Source organism: Leptonotus elevatus, chromosome 15 (genome assembly GCF_054856555.1).
Source record: "Leptonotus elevatus isolate MCC_2025b chromosome 15, RoL_Lele_1.0, whole genome shotgun sequence".
Lineage (NCBI taxonomy): Eukaryota > Metazoa > Chordata > Actinopteri > Syngnathiformes > Syngnathidae > Leptonotus > Leptonotus elevatus.
Genome location: NC_141253.1, coordinates 15,082,594 through 15,099,517, shown reverse-complemented (window position 1 = coordinate 15,099,517; position 16,924 = coordinate 15,082,594). Strand labels below are relative to the sequence as shown.

The window sequence follows — 16,924 nt, the reverse complement described above, 5'->3', positions numbered from 1 at the left end:
CCCTCCATCACCACAGTATTAACATGTTCACAGGACGGAATAGGATTAATTTGAAGCTGATTATTTTAATGTTATTTTCACCCTGTGAACCGGGCACTCATTCTGACATGGACATGGATATCACGATGGTTTCTGCGGTTGCCCCCTCCTCTGAGAACACGTGGTTTTTAAGATGCACATTTCCGTTCTTGACAACAAGATGGCTTGTAATCCTTCAGGATTTCTGCAGTTACCCACAAATCAAATTTAATGTGTTTTTAATGATGTTTTTTGATGCACCTTAAAACTAATTTAATGTCCACGTCGCACTGCATATACACACATGTGCACACACATACACGTATACGTACATACAGTTTATACAGGTATATGCATATACAGTTAATATATTATAATTACCCATTCTATCTCTCTATCTATCCACCCATCCATCTATATATATATTAGGGGTGTGCCCAAAAAATATATTCTCAAAATAATCGTGATTCTCATTTCGTACGATTCAGAATCGTTTTTAAGTGTCCCAAAATAGATTTGATGTAAATTATTGTATACTGTCTTGCCTTTGTCTGTGTGTGCCTTTATTTGGAGCGCTGTTCATGTTGTGCCCAGTTTGGCCACTGAGGGGCAGTGTGGTTCCACACGTTCTAATACACTGTTAAGTGTAGCCACATTAGAGAGTAGAAGGAAAAAGTTATTCCAATAAAAGTTTTTTTTTTTTCAGCGTGGAGTCGATCTTTTGAGTGATAAAAGTGCCGCGAGTAGCGCGCTAATTAGCATTAGCGAGTCAGACTGGAGTAGATCATTACAACTCCTTGCACATCTATAGATTGAAGCAAAAATTATTGTCAATATAATATATATATATATAATTAAAAAAAATCAAGGTTTTCATACTCTTTTCATACTCTAAATTAAAACGAAAGTGGAAAAATGCAATGTGGTTGTATCTTTTAATTCGTTGATGCACTAACTTTATAGTTAGTTAGTTTTTCATTGTTAAACGATATACCAAATAGTTAAACAGAGTGTGAAACATTGACTCAGATTAATGTTGAGGTAATTTTGTGCCACTAGGTGATATTATTGTTTCATGTTGGATGTTGGTGACAGGAACTTTACATTTTTCTTTTCAGATTCAGACCAATTGGTATTTGGAACATGAAGCAACTCATGGACTCACGCCATTTTGTTAATTGTAAATGAATTGTAAACTAGTGATTAGTCCCCACAAATTCATATATATTTATTTGTATTTGTTAATTGTTAAATTGTGTTATAGTGCCTCCTTTGCACAACATTGTATGCAAAATAAAGCATGCACAATGTTTTTTGCAAACATTTTATTTAAATTTGAAATGCCTCTAGACATCATATTTAATGCCTTTTAATACCAATTAAGGCATTCATTTAGCAAAACCTATTTAATGACTTTTTATGCTTTTTAATGACTGACGGAAACCCTGTCCTTATATTATATATATCCACACAGAAAAGTCTGGATTTGAACGCCAAACTTCAGAACTTGATCAAATCTTTTTTTCTGACTTTTTTTAGACTATACATCCACTGTGTCCCTTATCTTTAACAAATTAAGAATGCATAGTAATATTTTACGGGGCATTTTGTGAAAAAATAAAATAAAATATTTTTATAGCTTCAGGACCATCCTCAATTTTTCTTAGTGCATGTGGCCCAAACAAAGATATTATTGCGCCACAAGCAGGATGCCTCATACAGGCTGCGAAGAATCCTTGCCGCCATGTTAGTGTTTAAACTGGTGGCGAGCCCTGTTAACTGCATGTTCCGTCCTCATGTCCAACCAGCCGTGATTGTAGTGAGTCAAATTTGATTAGGAACCAAAAGCGACGGGAATGTTTGCAGGGATTTCTTTTGATGGTCGACTTTGTTTACAAGGCACCCGCAAAGAGATTAAAGTCATCTGCACAAAAGACAATAGGAACTATACAACTTTTTTTTTTTGAAAGTTTAAAACAATCCATTTTATCAACTGTCAAGGCACATCCATCTGTCGCCAAACGAACTTTTCATTATTTGGGTGTTTGTGGCCACCTGACTGCAAAATATATTCCAACTCATGAAATTGTTTTCCTAAAATCTATTTCAGGGATTTTTTTTACAGGTTTGATTTGTGTTTTATTTTTTTAAATATATGTTTTTACCTTTGAATAATACTTTCAGAAGTTATATTTATTTCTGCATCATCTTCCTTTCAAATCACTTTTAGATGTGTTATACTTTATTACATGCAACCCAAAATGTATATGATTACAGGACTTTTTTTTTTTCTGTGTTCATCAAGATATTTTTTTCCCCTCTCATAATAAAACCTTCATTTATTACCAACTAGATTAAATCTGGCCAAATCCAGAATCTCTCTTTATCCTACGTGGGAATAATAAAAATGAGCTATCATTGGACTAAAGCCAGTTTTACTAAGCCTATTTAATGAGATGCATCTCAATGATAGGTTAAATAAGGATAATTTAAATAAGGATGAATTTAAAACAGGATAACTGCACATCACAGCGCAATTTAGGAATTCTAAATAAATAAATACAGTAAATCTGCTATTCTTATTCGCAGATGTTCTTGGATTTTTTTTCCAGCTAACAGCTCAAAAACAATGAAAAATGCAGAACAATTCCTCCAACTAAAGAGGGATATTTAAAAAAATATATGTTATTTTTCCCTTTATTTGCAATGTTATATTGTACCCATTATAAGTGGCATTCAAGTATGGATCCTTCACAAAGGCACATGTACGTGTGCATGTGCGTGTGTGGTCTAACAAGTGCACAAATCCTGGATATATATCACTGGCCTTTCATTAAATGGAATCTAAATATGTTAGATTTTTCTCTAATCATTGTGATGTGTGATTACACAAATCTTGGCTCATTTTCTAACAGATTAAGGCCAAATAATCTGATGAACAGGTCACAAAGCCTCTTTTAGGACCGGATTGGCTCATCTAGATTAGTACGTCCAAGCGTGAGACTGCGGGTTTGAACGGCCCGAGCTGCCGTTCCCACTCAACTGAGCAGCATGCAATCATTAGCTTTTTACTTTATGAGCAAATTATTTGGGTATTTTAATGAAAACAGCAACAGAACAAATCACGTGTCATTGTTTGCACAGTACTGGTACTCCCCGTGCCCTTCAGGTCAAAATGACCCACCTTCAGTTGTCCTTTGTTTTGGTTTGCATTTCTCGGAGGAATCATTCCATTTACCCAACAAACTGTAGTTTAATAAATAAAGTACATAAAAACTGGAATAAATGTGGATTTTAACCGTCATTTTCTGATTATTGCTATAATAATGACCTCTCTGGCTGTGCTCTCTTTATCTGAGTATTAACAGTAATAATGAATTAATTTTATATTGAGATACATCCAGGGGCGCTGCTATGGTTGTCACTTTCTGGCCACACCTGTAGCCACCCCTATAAAAAGAGGACAATTATTTGTGATTTTTCTACCATTTTCACATGGATGCAGTATTTTTATTCCCCTTAATACTCTACCGCAAACTAATTTATGTTAGCTGCATATAAAGAATTCATATACAATTGCTGTGACTACAAACACTCAAAGAATCTGTCTTAACTCATTCACTGCCGTTGACGGCTATAGACGTCAAAAATTCATTTGAACTATTTTTATTGGTAAAACATTTGTTCCCACTTTTGTTAACAAGAGTTTGAAAACCTAGAATTTTTTTTATTGTATTAGAACAGATATTAGTTTTCATGCGATTAATTATGATTAAAAAATTTAATCGCATGATGCCCCTAATTTTTAATAATCTTTTCTTGTTTTTTCTTTTTTAAATGAAAAGATGATTAAAAACAAGAAATAAAAATAAAATTACTTTTTATTTTTTATTTTTTTTAAAGAAGAAGAAAATATTATTAAAAATTAGGGGCATCAGGCGATTACATTTTTCCGTCTTCACATTCACCCCAAAGGTTTTCTGTTGTGTCTGCACGGTGCTGTTTGCATTGACAGTCTTTGCGTTTAAGCTTCTCTGCTTAAACTCTGATGACACTTTGACAGCTTTCCCGTTATAATAAGACTCAAAAGCATCCCCCCCCCCCCCCCCCCCCCCCCCTCATCGTTACCTGTCACAACTGTGTCAGCCTTTTACCTTTTTTTGGGGAAATATGCTAAATGTGTGTGTGGGAATGTGCGTGTTTGTTTGTGTGTGAGTCAGACAGAGCCAGATGAGCAGGCAGATGTTTCCTCTGTATCTACTCCAACTGTCTAAGAAAGACTGACAACAGCTGGATCCATGCCAGACACACACACACACGCGAACACAGACACACCGTGTTCTGTTTGAAAACACATTAGCTTCTTTATGTATATGTAACATTATTTTAAAATTGAATAATTTGTGAATTTTAGTTGTTGTGAAATTGTGTCAAGAAATTGTGGCCATTGATTGACTTTTGGGATGATCCCATGTGTGTTTTCTGTTCGAATGCACTGCACATAGCCTACGTAGCATAAATGTATGGTTGAATATACTTTGGTGTGCAAGAATTTGAGGACCCTGACCTAAATCCCACCACACATCTGAACTACAACAAACATAGTTAGCCTCAACTAGTGATGACTGACCTGTGAATCAATTGCTGTTTTTTTTTGTCATGTACGTTCACAAACATGATTAAAGACATGATTTTGTTAACTCGTGAGTTTATCACCCTACCATGTTGTTTGTCTCGTTCTTCTCTTGCATAGTGGGGCCACTCGGGCGGTTGCTGCTGGAAGTCTCTTCTTCCTCTTCTGCCCTGAAGAAGAAAGAGACAATCAAGATCAGCCAATCTGAAGCAAAATGTCGTTGCGATGAAATAGGTCCATATTGTTCATCAGATTTGTTTTTTAACCAATCATGTTGAAATGTTTTTTCCGAAGATATCTTACTTTAAAAAAGATAAAACAGGCCAAGATCACCCTCGAGGGCTTTATTTTCATACACAGCACATCTGCACCATGACACAAAAGCCGACGGATCCTGATTTTCATATATAAGCGCAAGGGTCGCTTTGTGTGCTAGCTGATTTGGCAGACCGGTCTCTGCCAACAGGGGGAGTGACATGGAAATGTGCCTGGCAGTCACAATTTGGGAGCAGCAAGTCGATCTAAATCTTAATTAATCTTAATCTTGTCAAACACAACATATTTAATTCATAAATATGTAAAAAGTGAGTATCAAGCCTTCTGAATGATTGTATTATATATATATTTTTTAAACCAACACACAGGGCAGCAATTGGGGGCATGAACGTGCACGGCACTTCCGCCATGTAGAAGCTCGAGTGCTTTAATAGCACACTGCATTTAAAGGGATTGAAAAGAACCTCTTTGATTGGCTATGACCACTCCCACAGCGTCACAGTCCTCCCTCTCACATCTCTGCCAGCCTGGGCTTACCAATTTGAGGGCAATGAAGTTTATGGTATGTCTTATTTTATTTTTAAATTGTGGTTTATTTTATGAGTGAAGGTTTTATGTCATATACTGTAAATGCAAAATTGGATTATTGATTATTATCGAATTGTGTGGTATGGCCTTCTTGACGCATTCACTCCAAGATGGGTGAATTTTGACTGATGTCCACATAATATTCAGTTATATTTCTATAAAAACATGGAACCAACCAAAAGAAAAATTAGAGTGTCTTCTTACATCAGGAAAAAAGTATATTTCTATCTGTTTACGTTTTGCAGCAATTCGCATTATAATAAAGCTAAGTTTCATCATTATTCACAAATCTGTTTAAAACAGTGAGGAAAATAGCTTGTTTGCAACATGGCCCTGGTTGATCTCTTTTACTCTGCAAACATCTGCAGGCCGTTTTAGTAATAACTACCGTTGCTTCAAGAATTCTCTTCAGTTCAGAGGCTGCATCAAAGCCTTCTGTACCCTCTAGCATCCAAAAAATAAAAACGCAAAACACGTATACATACGTCTTTGGGAGCATGATAATATTTAAAATAGAACACATTTATACGTTTTTGGGAGCAAATGAGTTAAAAGATGCATATTTTATATGTACCGCAATGTTGTAGATTTTAATTGAGAATTAGCACCAGCTGTAAACTCTGTATGCATTACATCAGCTTTAATTTAATTTAATTGCATTGTCCGTGTTTTTTGCATTTTTATTTTTTGGGGGGGAATGATGAAAACAATTATTGCATTTGCTGTGTTCATTAAAGGTCTACTTTGCTTCTCTAAATGTCAAATAAGAATTGTAAAATGTTTGTGTTGTTTACCTGTTTTTGTTTACTCTCCGTGTGAAACAGGTCAGTCTGTGCGTCTCTTCCTGGTATGTGTGCAAGTCTTGTGTCAGAAGGTCACGGAGCGTGCTCAGTGCCTCCTTCTGGAACACAAGCTTCTCTAACTGGACCAGACAAGCAGCAATTGAGGGCTGAAGCTCCTTACAAGCCCTCAAATGCAACTGGGAGGGAAGGTAAAGGAAGGCAGTATTTTACTAATAGTAATAATAATAATAGTAATAAAAATACACTACACTAATAATAGTGTAGGTTGAATGTTCTTCTCTTCTTTCTGCTTATTCTAAATTGACAATAATCACACTTTTTTGTCAGAGGTTGACAGCTCGTGTGAGGTTACAACACGAGAGGATTAAGATGTACGTTATATGAATATTCAGCTAATCCATACATTCTACTGCAGCTATGTTTTGTTTTCCCAGCCATGTTCACTCACAATGGACGTCTGAAGGGTTGGGTTACTTGTGAATTCCTGCTGGATTTGCTTCTCCTTCTCGCGCAGAACAAACAACTCAGAGGTTAGCTGCTGCAGACGGCCTTCAACTTTTCGTTGTCTGATGACACACAGGCACACAAGAGGTTTCCAAATGGACCACTAACTTGCTTGCCAGTTAACCCTCGAATCAATATTCATTAATATTACAAAACAGTAATTAAACTATCTTTCCAACTTTTTCAGTGTAAGCATAGTTCAATTACTTTTTGATTTAAAAAACATGCATTTGCCACCTTAACATTATTGTGAGTTAGGGAGTTATTGAAGTAAGTAGTAACCATTATATTATGTAATTTCATTTCAGCATTACTTCTTAATGCCATTACTGCAATGACTGCTATTAATGGGCTTTTTTGGTCGACACAAAAATTCTGGCCTCAAAACGATAATGAATAGGGCTTCACCTAATGTTATTAAAATGCCCAATTAATATCATGTTTATTTTATTAATTAATTAACAAATCAGATTTAGCAAAACATTCTTCAATTTCCATTAATTTATTCAAAAACAGGATATTTTTAAAAGGGACATTCATTTTCACAATGCCGTTACTGGCATGGTCCGTAACATGTCAAAAATTAGGAAAACATGTCGATCATCGTTTTAAAAACAGCTGTTGGCAATGAAGAGGACTAAACATGAGCAATACATGTAATACAAACACATATTTCAGCGTTTACAGCATTTTCTCTAGAATGTCATTCACTATAAACCCACTAACCCTCTATCTATCCATCCATTCATCTATCCATCCGTCCATCCGTCTATCCATCCATCCGTCTGTCCATCCATCCATCCATTCATCCATCTATCTAGAGAGAGAACGGGGGAGAGAGAGACTTTACGTCTATGTTTTTCATTTAAGTCATTCAAAACTGATCTTAAGCATTCAAGTCTTCATTAAAAATGTGGAATGTGTGACGAGTGAGGAGGGAAATTATAAATCGCAGAGAAAATGTCATAATTAACAGTGAAATGTGTGTGCGTATTTGTGCGTGCATACGTGTGAGTGTAGTTCCAGTGCATTTACATGAAGGGATAAAAACACAGGCATATGCCACATGGTAAAACAATGTGTGAAATGCACGTGAAACGTGCACACACACACGCACACATTCCGCCAGCTGTCAGTGTGTTCTGATTTGGTGCTTTCGCAAAATAGGACTCCATAATTATATGAACGTATGTGACAAACACCACAATTGCAGGTGAAAAATGTGTGGGAGTTGTTTGTTTCTTCATTTTTTATGCGCTACTTTTGGCCTATCTCACCACTTGCAGCCTGTCACAGGAATCATTTTCAACCATGTAGTACGTATACATTGTGTGTTTATTCATAAATTGCGTGTTGTATATATCTATAAGAAAGTTTTTGAAAAAAAATCTTGAAAATGTGAAAATTCCAAATAGTAATACAGCTACAGATGCATGTTTGAATGAAAAAATCGAACCCCCTATAGCCAAGGTTTTTCCATCTATGAGTTTGTGTTTTAGGAAAAACTATAGTGTGACGTCTGCCCCCAGTTTGTCATTGATTCTTTGATACATAACATGCCAACACATACCTAGCAGTAAATGCCACATGAGGTTATGAGAAATTGCTGATTACGTCATTCTTGCGTTTCCTCCATTACACTTAATGGAGATGACAAAGGGGAAGTCAACTCAAACATTTGCTTTACAATATGTTCTATGAAGCTCCACTAACTAGTCTAAACATGGTAATTGGATTAATACTGCGTTTGTGGAATATGAATTAATCTGAAAAACAAAAAACACCCATTTCTATCCATCTCAAGGGGCGGCCTTTTTGCCACTTGCTGTTGACTGAAAATTACATCACATTTGCTCAGGGCTCAGGTAACGACCAATCATGTTTCACCTGTTTAATGAGTTTGGTCATGTGATGTTCGCAAGCCGAGTTGTGATTAGCTGAATCCTGAGCACCTGTGATGTTTTCAGTCAATAGCAAGTGGCAAAATGGCAACCCCCTGAGATGGATAAAAACAGGTGTTTTTTTGTTTGCTTCATTCATATTCCACGAACACAATATTAATTAGAATGCCATCTTTTTTCTTTTTTTTTTAAGGCTAGTGCATTAAACATATTCTTGCAAACATTTTGGGTTGACTTCCCATTTAAGAAGTTAAAGCAAGGTGAAAAACAAAATCAGTTTTTAATGTTTTGTATTATATTGGTAAATATAATGATTAACTGAATGTTTCCAGACATGATACAACAACAAATAAATACTGTCTTATAGACCCAATATTGAGCTGCTAAACACCACTTTGTTTCACGTTGGAAGCTGGATTTCATATCATTTTAGGTAAATACAAATTGTTAATGAATTGTTGATGTTTCATTTTGCTGTCAATAAGTCTTGAACTAAACCCGCATTAAAAGTTTGGTGCAAATGAAAAATATCTATGTCGCTTGTTTGGGATTGTGTTCTTACAAGACAGCATATTTTCCCAATTTCTTTTCTTTTCCTTATCACCCCTACAAAGAGACTGCACAAAGTAACTTAAGAAATGTGTCGAATGGGATGAAGTCACAGGATTACTCCTGACTCAAGCGTACACTAAGACTCTCTAAGTGTTACACACTGCCAAATCACTTTTCCTACACTAAACGCAAACTCGAATTGATGCTGTCATTATGAAATGTAGAGGAAAACCCTTAAAAACAAATGACAATAAGTGTATTAGGAGTGAATATCCTTTAGGGGCGGGCCATCGTAATCGGTACAGTTCCTCTATAGTTCTAAACTTGTTTGATCCAGCCTGAAACATTATGTCAGTGCATTAATTCAAGGGCCAACATTCCAGGGCAATTAGGAGATTTCCAGGAAATGTGTCATCAAACTGTGTGATTCGGGTGGGCAGACTTTGTTGGCACACCTTAAATCCAGAGCTGTGTTTTAGCCTGCCGTGACTGTTAAGATCTATCGAAAGTGTTCTTCTGCCAAAGTACCTGTCATGGCAGGAGCGTAGAGAGACGGAGCAAATAGGGTGAGGCAGATATCACCAACCAACAGCAGAAGATTCACTTAAAACACAATAGGGCCAGTAAAGTGCCAAATTAGAGTTAAATAAACATGTTTTTTTTTCTCTTTACTGCTGCATCTGCTCCATTTTCCTTTTTCATTTAATTGATAGGAATCAAACATGCTCTGGAGAGTTACTTTTAAAACGGCTCTTTTGATTACTTTCTAACCATAACCTTTTGAACATGAAAAATGGCAAAAGTGCTGTATGCTATGACAAGACTGCTTTTGTTGGCATGCATTGCTGCTAATAGAAAAAGAGTCATTTTCACATGAACTATAGTTAACTGTTGACATTTCTCCTGAATTCTTGTGAAAACATGTTGTGGCAAAATGTGAGCAATCCGTAGTTTAGTCAAGGTTTTCCCAGACTTGAGCTTAAAACCAAATTATGAATGTAAGTCTTCCTTATGATTTATGCAACCACAAGCGATTCGAGTTGTTCCGCATTGCAAAGCGCCTGCGGTAATTAACACAGTTATTGGCCAAATAAGGTTCACGAATAACAAGTATGAACTGTTTCTCCTCCGAGGCGTTCCATGTGCTGCTCTTTGTTATACAGAATGGGAAGAATGACAAAAAGAGATGAGAGGATCATCACCTTGTTTTCTTTCTCACCTTTGCGCACCTGGATGTTCATTTTGTGATGATAGCTTGTTGGATAAAAAAAGGCTTTCTTGTGAAATGAAACCGGTGTGGGGGAGGAGCTTCTTCAGATCTATCTATTTTCTATTTTGTGCCCAGTCTAACTGCGTGCCTGGGTGGCGTTTTCTTTCATTTGGTATTTCCATAGATGGGTGCAGTTAGAAAGGGGTGTTTGCGCCATTGTGGGAGTGAACACATCCGATTTGCTTCCCGACCAATGGAAGCAGCTGCAGCATGCAGAAGTTCCCTCGTACCCTACCCATTGAAATGAATGGGACCAACCACGATCTTTTCCTCTACTCACTTTCTACAAACTGTCTTGTTTAAGAGTCCATGTCTGTTAGTGCCAGTATAATACCTTAATGCACACAATATTCCCCAAAATATTGCCTCGGTTCACGCAGTGTTCTTCGGTTCAATCCGTTAACGTGGAAGGCTCAGTTGAGCTTTTTCTTACGCTGTGTTAATGTGTCACACATTTTAGATATCTTTTTTTGGGCGGGTCTAAGCAATTCAGAAAATGGAATGATGGACAGATTTTACTCAGTATTGCTCAAAAGAAAATGAAAAATGTTAGCAAGAGTGTTATTGAAAATCCTAATCATATTACCGTAAGAAAAATAAGGAAGTAATAGCTATATATGAAACATGGTGTTCTTGTTGCGCAATCTACCATCTGTACTATTGTTCAGAACAAAGAGGCAATAAAGGTAGCAGATGTGGCTAAAGGAGTGAATGTTTTGACAAAAGAAAGACCAAACAATAGAAGAGAGGAAAATCATTGTTGGTGTACATAAATAAAAAAAGAGCTCGGCGCCTAAGACAATGCTCAGTGATTTGCGAGTAAACATTTTTTTACATTAGCATTTTTTTTTTTTTTACTTTTTAACTACACACTGATAAAAACAATTGATTAGGTCTATTTCCATTCATTTTAATAGGGACTGATCGGTTCATTCATTTTGTGAACCAAGTTTGCACTGTTTTTATTTTCCTCTTCAGAATGTTTGCATTATAATGTATGTGTATGGAAATTGGCTGGTAGGGGATTCAATACGATTCTTGTACATGGGATGGGATGTAAATATTTAAAAAATGTAATTTGGTTCCATTCAGTGGGATTCAATATGGCACAGCTATAAAAACCTCTCCAAAGCCCAAACTATCAAACCGACTTAGCTGGTGTACATCTCTTATTAAGATGATTCAATACATATGTCGACACATTTCAAAGATGCAACGATTCGATTCGGTTGGTCAAATCAAAACCGATTTACATCATTTTTCATATACAGATAGACTATATGTGTCCCCCTAAGGTATCCTTTCATCAGCATTACTGCTGAAGAAGTATGCCAAGCTCTGAACATGGAGAGTGCAGTATGGAAATGTGATCATTGGGTGGGATTAAAAGGATTGTGAGAAGGGATAATGCAGTTTGTAATTAAATTCTCCTGCAATTACTCAACCTGCAACGTGACAACTCAAATTGAAAGTCCGACAAGATTACACAACACCAGCATTCAAAAAGCATAATTTAAATGTTCAGAAAATGGAAAGTAACTTTTGGAATTGTAGGAAGTAATTACAGTACTGGTACTTTATGCAACTATGGTGATGAATAAAAAAGTCAAGCCAATTTATTCCTAAGATGTGGGAACATTTTATGTGATAAAACCTCAAGGAAAGAAGGACAACACACAAGTGAACTTTGGCTACAGTACTTCACTTGCTTGCCTGATTACAACTCGAGTAATTAGACTAAATGTACTTAAAGTACAGGCAGGATTCCTGCTGTTTTTTCTCGTAAAGCATAAACCTGCTGCGGTTACAAGATACAATGGAACTTTCCCAGTCGCGTTTCAGCTATGTGACGAAACCTTACAAAGCCGCAATGAGCTGCCTCCTAACAGGTTCAAACACAACACAGCCAACCCCTCATCTCAAACAAAACAATTAAGAGTTGCACTGAAGCAGAAATGTTTTTCATGCTTAAACATTTTTGAATGTCTGTCCCTTTTGCCAGAAATATATTCAAACATCTCAACATATGGACGCCTTGCCACTGTATTTTTGGTGGTAAAAAAAAAAAAAAAAAGACAACCCATAAGCACATCTTATAACACTCAGTAGCTTTCACATACTCCATAAAAGTTCTGCACTCACTGCGTCTGTATGTTGTTGAGCTCGTATTCAGTCTCTGTCTGCAGCTGCTGGAGGTGAAAGGTCAACTCCTTACTTAAGACAGCAAACTTCCACAGCCCTTCTCCAGCGTCCTCCGCAAACGCCACACCCTGAAACAAAGAATTCGCATGACTATACATGTATACTATGCTAATTTTTTGGGGGGGTTTTGGTCATAATATGCATTCCGCCATCCTGACTAAGTTCTCGGAGTTGTGAGGAAAACGACCCATGTTTCCCTTGTCTATAGCAGTGTTCAACACAGCTCGAACAGCACACGGGCTGTTTCAGCAGATCGGTTTTATACGTCACTAACCCCACCTTTTTCGGTTTCATACGTCACTAGCTCAGCGCGAACTCCACCCACACAATTTGTAACCCCTCCCCCCACCTTCACTTTAATACTCGCCGAAGCTGGTCGGCACTGGCTGGCGGCAGTGGACCTTCACGAGAGAGCAGGGAATGGCTGGTTTCTGCTCGTTGGTTCGTGGAAGCCGCTCGGCTGCAAGGCGGGCCCTGCGGCTTTGCCTTGCTGTTCGCGGAGGCTGCCACCGTGGAAGCCGTGCCCCGCGGCGCCGGTGAGACCCGACAGTTCCCGCTCTCTCTTGCGAAGGTCCCCGAGAGAGAGCGGGGACTGGCTGGTCTCACTGCCGGCCAAGCGGGGACCTCTGCTCTTTCTCTCACGAAGGTTCCACCGCCGCCCGACCGGGGCTTGCCTTGCTGCTGAGCTGCTTGTGGAAGCCACCGGCCGCAGAAAACGTGCCCCGCGGCGCCGGTCGCGGAAACCGTTCGGCAGAGAGGCGGGCCTCTCGCCACTTCTTGTTTTTGTTTTTAATGCAGGTCAGATTAAAGGTTATGGTTTCCCTCAGAGGGTCTTTATGACTGAATGGACCATACAAATATATGCCATATTTTTCGGACTATACGTCCCTCCGTAGTTTAAGTCGATCCAGTCAAAAAATGCATCATGAAGAAGAAAAAAACAAATAAGTTACACCTGAGGACCAGTCAAACTATGGAAAAAGTGTGGCTTATGGTCTGAAAAATACGGTTATTACATTTACAAAAAAAATAAAAAATACATAACTGCTGCTGAATGCTGGATGCAAAACGACCAATCACGGCTCAGCTTCAAAAACAAGTGAGCCATGATTGATCATTACCTGAGCACTGAGCAACTGTGATGTCATTTTCAGTCATCAGAAAGTGGCAAAATGGCCGCCCACTGAGATGTATAAAAAACGGGTGGATTTTGCAACTCAAATAATAATCCGCAAATGCAATATTAATCAGAATATTGTGTTTACACTAGTCGTGCTGCATAGGACATATTATTGTAAAGAAAATGTTTAGGTTGGCTTCCCCTTTAAGTAGCAGTAAAGAAGATCTGCCAAAACAAGCAACAAAAAGAGGCTGTAGGTGAAAAAGTAAAAGCATCACAAATGTTAACAAAGCACACAACATTCCAAAAACAACCACTAAATATTTCATCAGGACAGTAAATAACAGAAAAAGTACATTTGCGAAACATTGTCACAGACAAATGTGTCAGATTGCGAGACGTTAGGCAACATGGTGAGTAAAAGCAAAGCTTGCCATGAATCACCAGCTGCGGGAGAAAAGAGGAGAGGGCAGACAGACTGAGGAGGCAGGAGGTGATCACGGAGCCCAGAGAGCAGAGGAGAGGCATGAGGACATGATGTGGGCGGATTCAAGTTGGTGGAGGTAGCGTGGGCGTGTCTGAGCTTGTCGCGGTGACGGAGTCCTTCGATGGCGGCTGTCGACTGAGAGACAGCAGACTGGATGAGTCACCCTGGCAGAACATGCTGATCACGCTCAACGCCTGTGAGTCATGTGCTCAAACTGGCCGTCACAAGAGATCTCAGACTGAAACTGATTAAGTTAGGAATACTTGCATTAGTGGTTAATATTAGAATTCGAGTTTTGTAGTATACACTCATTATGTTAAAATGGGCGGTCTAATTACATTCCATCCACCAGTGGTTCTCAAACTTTAGTAAAAATAAAATCAGCTCTCTGAAAAGTGACTGTTTTGGAGGTGCAAGGCTTTGGCCCCGACGCCAGCAATATGCACATTTGTATACAAAATGTAATTGTACCTAAATGTTCAAAAACAAACATTTAATTTTTGTCTTCTATATATGATTTTTGGGGAAATCATATTGTTATTAACAAAAGTTTATACTGTATTGTGGACATGTGTATTTTCTTTAACAATGCGGTTTTCCCTTTTTGTACATGAAACACTATCAAAGTGACCTTGACTGATAAGCCAGTTCGGAACAGACTGCTTGCTTTCTTGTCTAGCTGACCCTCCTTTTCTCCTCCCAAAACCTAACCAGGCTGCAATAAGAATCTTCTCATGATAATTTAGGGAGCACACTCTAACAAATAATTTTGTGTAGACTGCTCTTTAAGCCTTGTGTATATTTGAAGCTTGAAATATAAAGAAACCCAAAAGACAAATTGCTTCCCGGAGTGTTTCATTCATCTCGCCTAACTACTAACAATTCCACAACAATAATTTTTAAGAAAAATAAAATAGTAATATATATTATTATTATTATTTCACGGAATGTCTTAATGCCCAAATGTTATGGTACTAGTCAAAATTGTATTTTTAAGAGGGGAAAACATGCACAATTGAAATTATATACAAAAAATATCATAAGCGTATGAGAAATAAAGTTGTTCCGTGCACAACCAGTGGTTGTCCTACCACACTTTGAGAATCACTACCATATATAATTCTAACTTTGCATGCATGATTTTTTTTTTATAGCACGTTTTGTAAATACGTAAGGTGGCATAGGTAATTAAGAGTACAGTTTGGTATGCTCTAAATCGGACAATATGGCCTTGCGGACCACATTTCTTCGGTTTTGCAATTCACCAGCACTGCAACTAATGATTATTTTACAGTACCACAATGTTGAAAATGCCGCAAAATGTGTACAATATGTAGTCCAAAATTAAAGATATGCCCTAAGCATGTTTTGCTGTTTGAACCTTTATTTGTACAATATGTAGTCCAAAATTAAAGATATGCCCTAAGCATGTTTTGCTGTTTGAACCTTTATTTGTACAATATGTAGTCCAAAATTAAAGATATGCCCTAAGCATGTTTTGCTGTTTGAACCTTCATCATAAGTGATATCATCACATCACGCATGATTGCATAAATACAACCAAAATGAAAAGTGCGCCTTTGCCAGGTTGGAAAACACACACTGTATCTGATCTGTGTCCAGCCGACTTCCAGCATCCCTTTTACACATTTCATTGAAGTCTAACATGTCTAAGAGTGGAAGTGATATTTTGCCGCCAGCAAGTCAGTAAACCGGTCTACAATTGGCCACGTCACTTGCACAACCGAATACATCATCCGCAACGGGAGATTTTGCAAGTTACACAGACTTTATGCTCGCTGATCTCATGCACGGCCAACCGCCCTGATTTGAAGCGGAATGAGGTGAGCCGCTTTGATTGGTCAGCTGTGTTAAATACAGTAAAGGTTTGGAATAACTTCAAGTGCCATAAATTACCTGTTGGTCCTCTGTGATATCACAATGTATAATATGCACTTTTTCTTCTATTAGCTGCCGTAGTTTGTTGAGAGAAGCTGGGAATTCTCTTCTGTTTTTTTCAAACGCTGGACACTATGAAAAAAAGAATTTTTTATTACAATATTTGGATTCATTCACATTAGTTTTTACAAAATAACTCAAATGTTGAACCACCGGTGGAAATTCCGATGCTCACTGCTGGATAAATAAGGATTCCACCGTGGTATCCTTATTTATCCAGCAGTGAACATTTCTTGTAAAGAAATCTACTGAATCTCTTTGTGACGTTAAGGTATGAAATAATAGGGCAGCTAAAATGCAGCAAATCCCTTTCTCCAAATAAAACACAATTTGAATGAACACTAACACACTTAATAAATAGTTGAATGTCCCACCCGGATCCAACAGGGCTGGTACACAGAAGCACAAAAATAAATATTATAAATTTTTAGCTAACCTATGAAGAGAAATAATTACATCGTGTGCAGTTATTCCTCAAGGCTGCTCCTTCTTATACAAAACTTTACAGCAAACATTTCCTGCCTGCACAGGAAGATCTAATTATTGTGAGTGTTGATTCTATTTCTGATAATGATGAAGCCAAGCTAGTCTGCCTATAGGATCATCTTAAA

General features: G+C 37.7%; 1 protein-coding gene across 6 annotated transcripts in view; it reads right to left on the bottom strand.

Annotated features, from left to right (window-relative positions):
* Window positions 1–16,924, bottom strand: part of LOC147162113 (uncharacterized) — a 51,895-nt gene that overhangs the window by 18,547 nt on the left and 16,424 nt on the right. For 4 of the 6 annotated variants that reach the window (XM_086097394.1, XM_086097391.1, XM_086097390.1 and 1 more), the window contains exons 2-6: window positions 16,272–16,385; window positions 12,688–12,815; window positions 6,767–6,884; window positions 6,310–6,494; window positions 4,740–4,821 (exon numbers count right to left, since the gene is read on the bottom strand). In XM_086097394.1, the coding sequence (XP_085953520.1) occupies window positions 4,740–4,769 (30 nt within the window). In that variant the 5' untranslated portion in view covers window positions 4,770–4,821; window positions 6,310–6,494; window positions 6,767–6,884; window positions 12,688–12,815; window positions 16,272–16,385. The remainder of the gene's footprint in view (window positions 1–4,739; window positions 4,822–6,309; window positions 6,495–6,766; window positions 6,885–12,687; window positions 12,816–16,271; window positions 16,386–16,924) is intronic. The other 2 variants (XM_086097395.1, XM_086097392.1) reach the window with 1 other exon arrangement.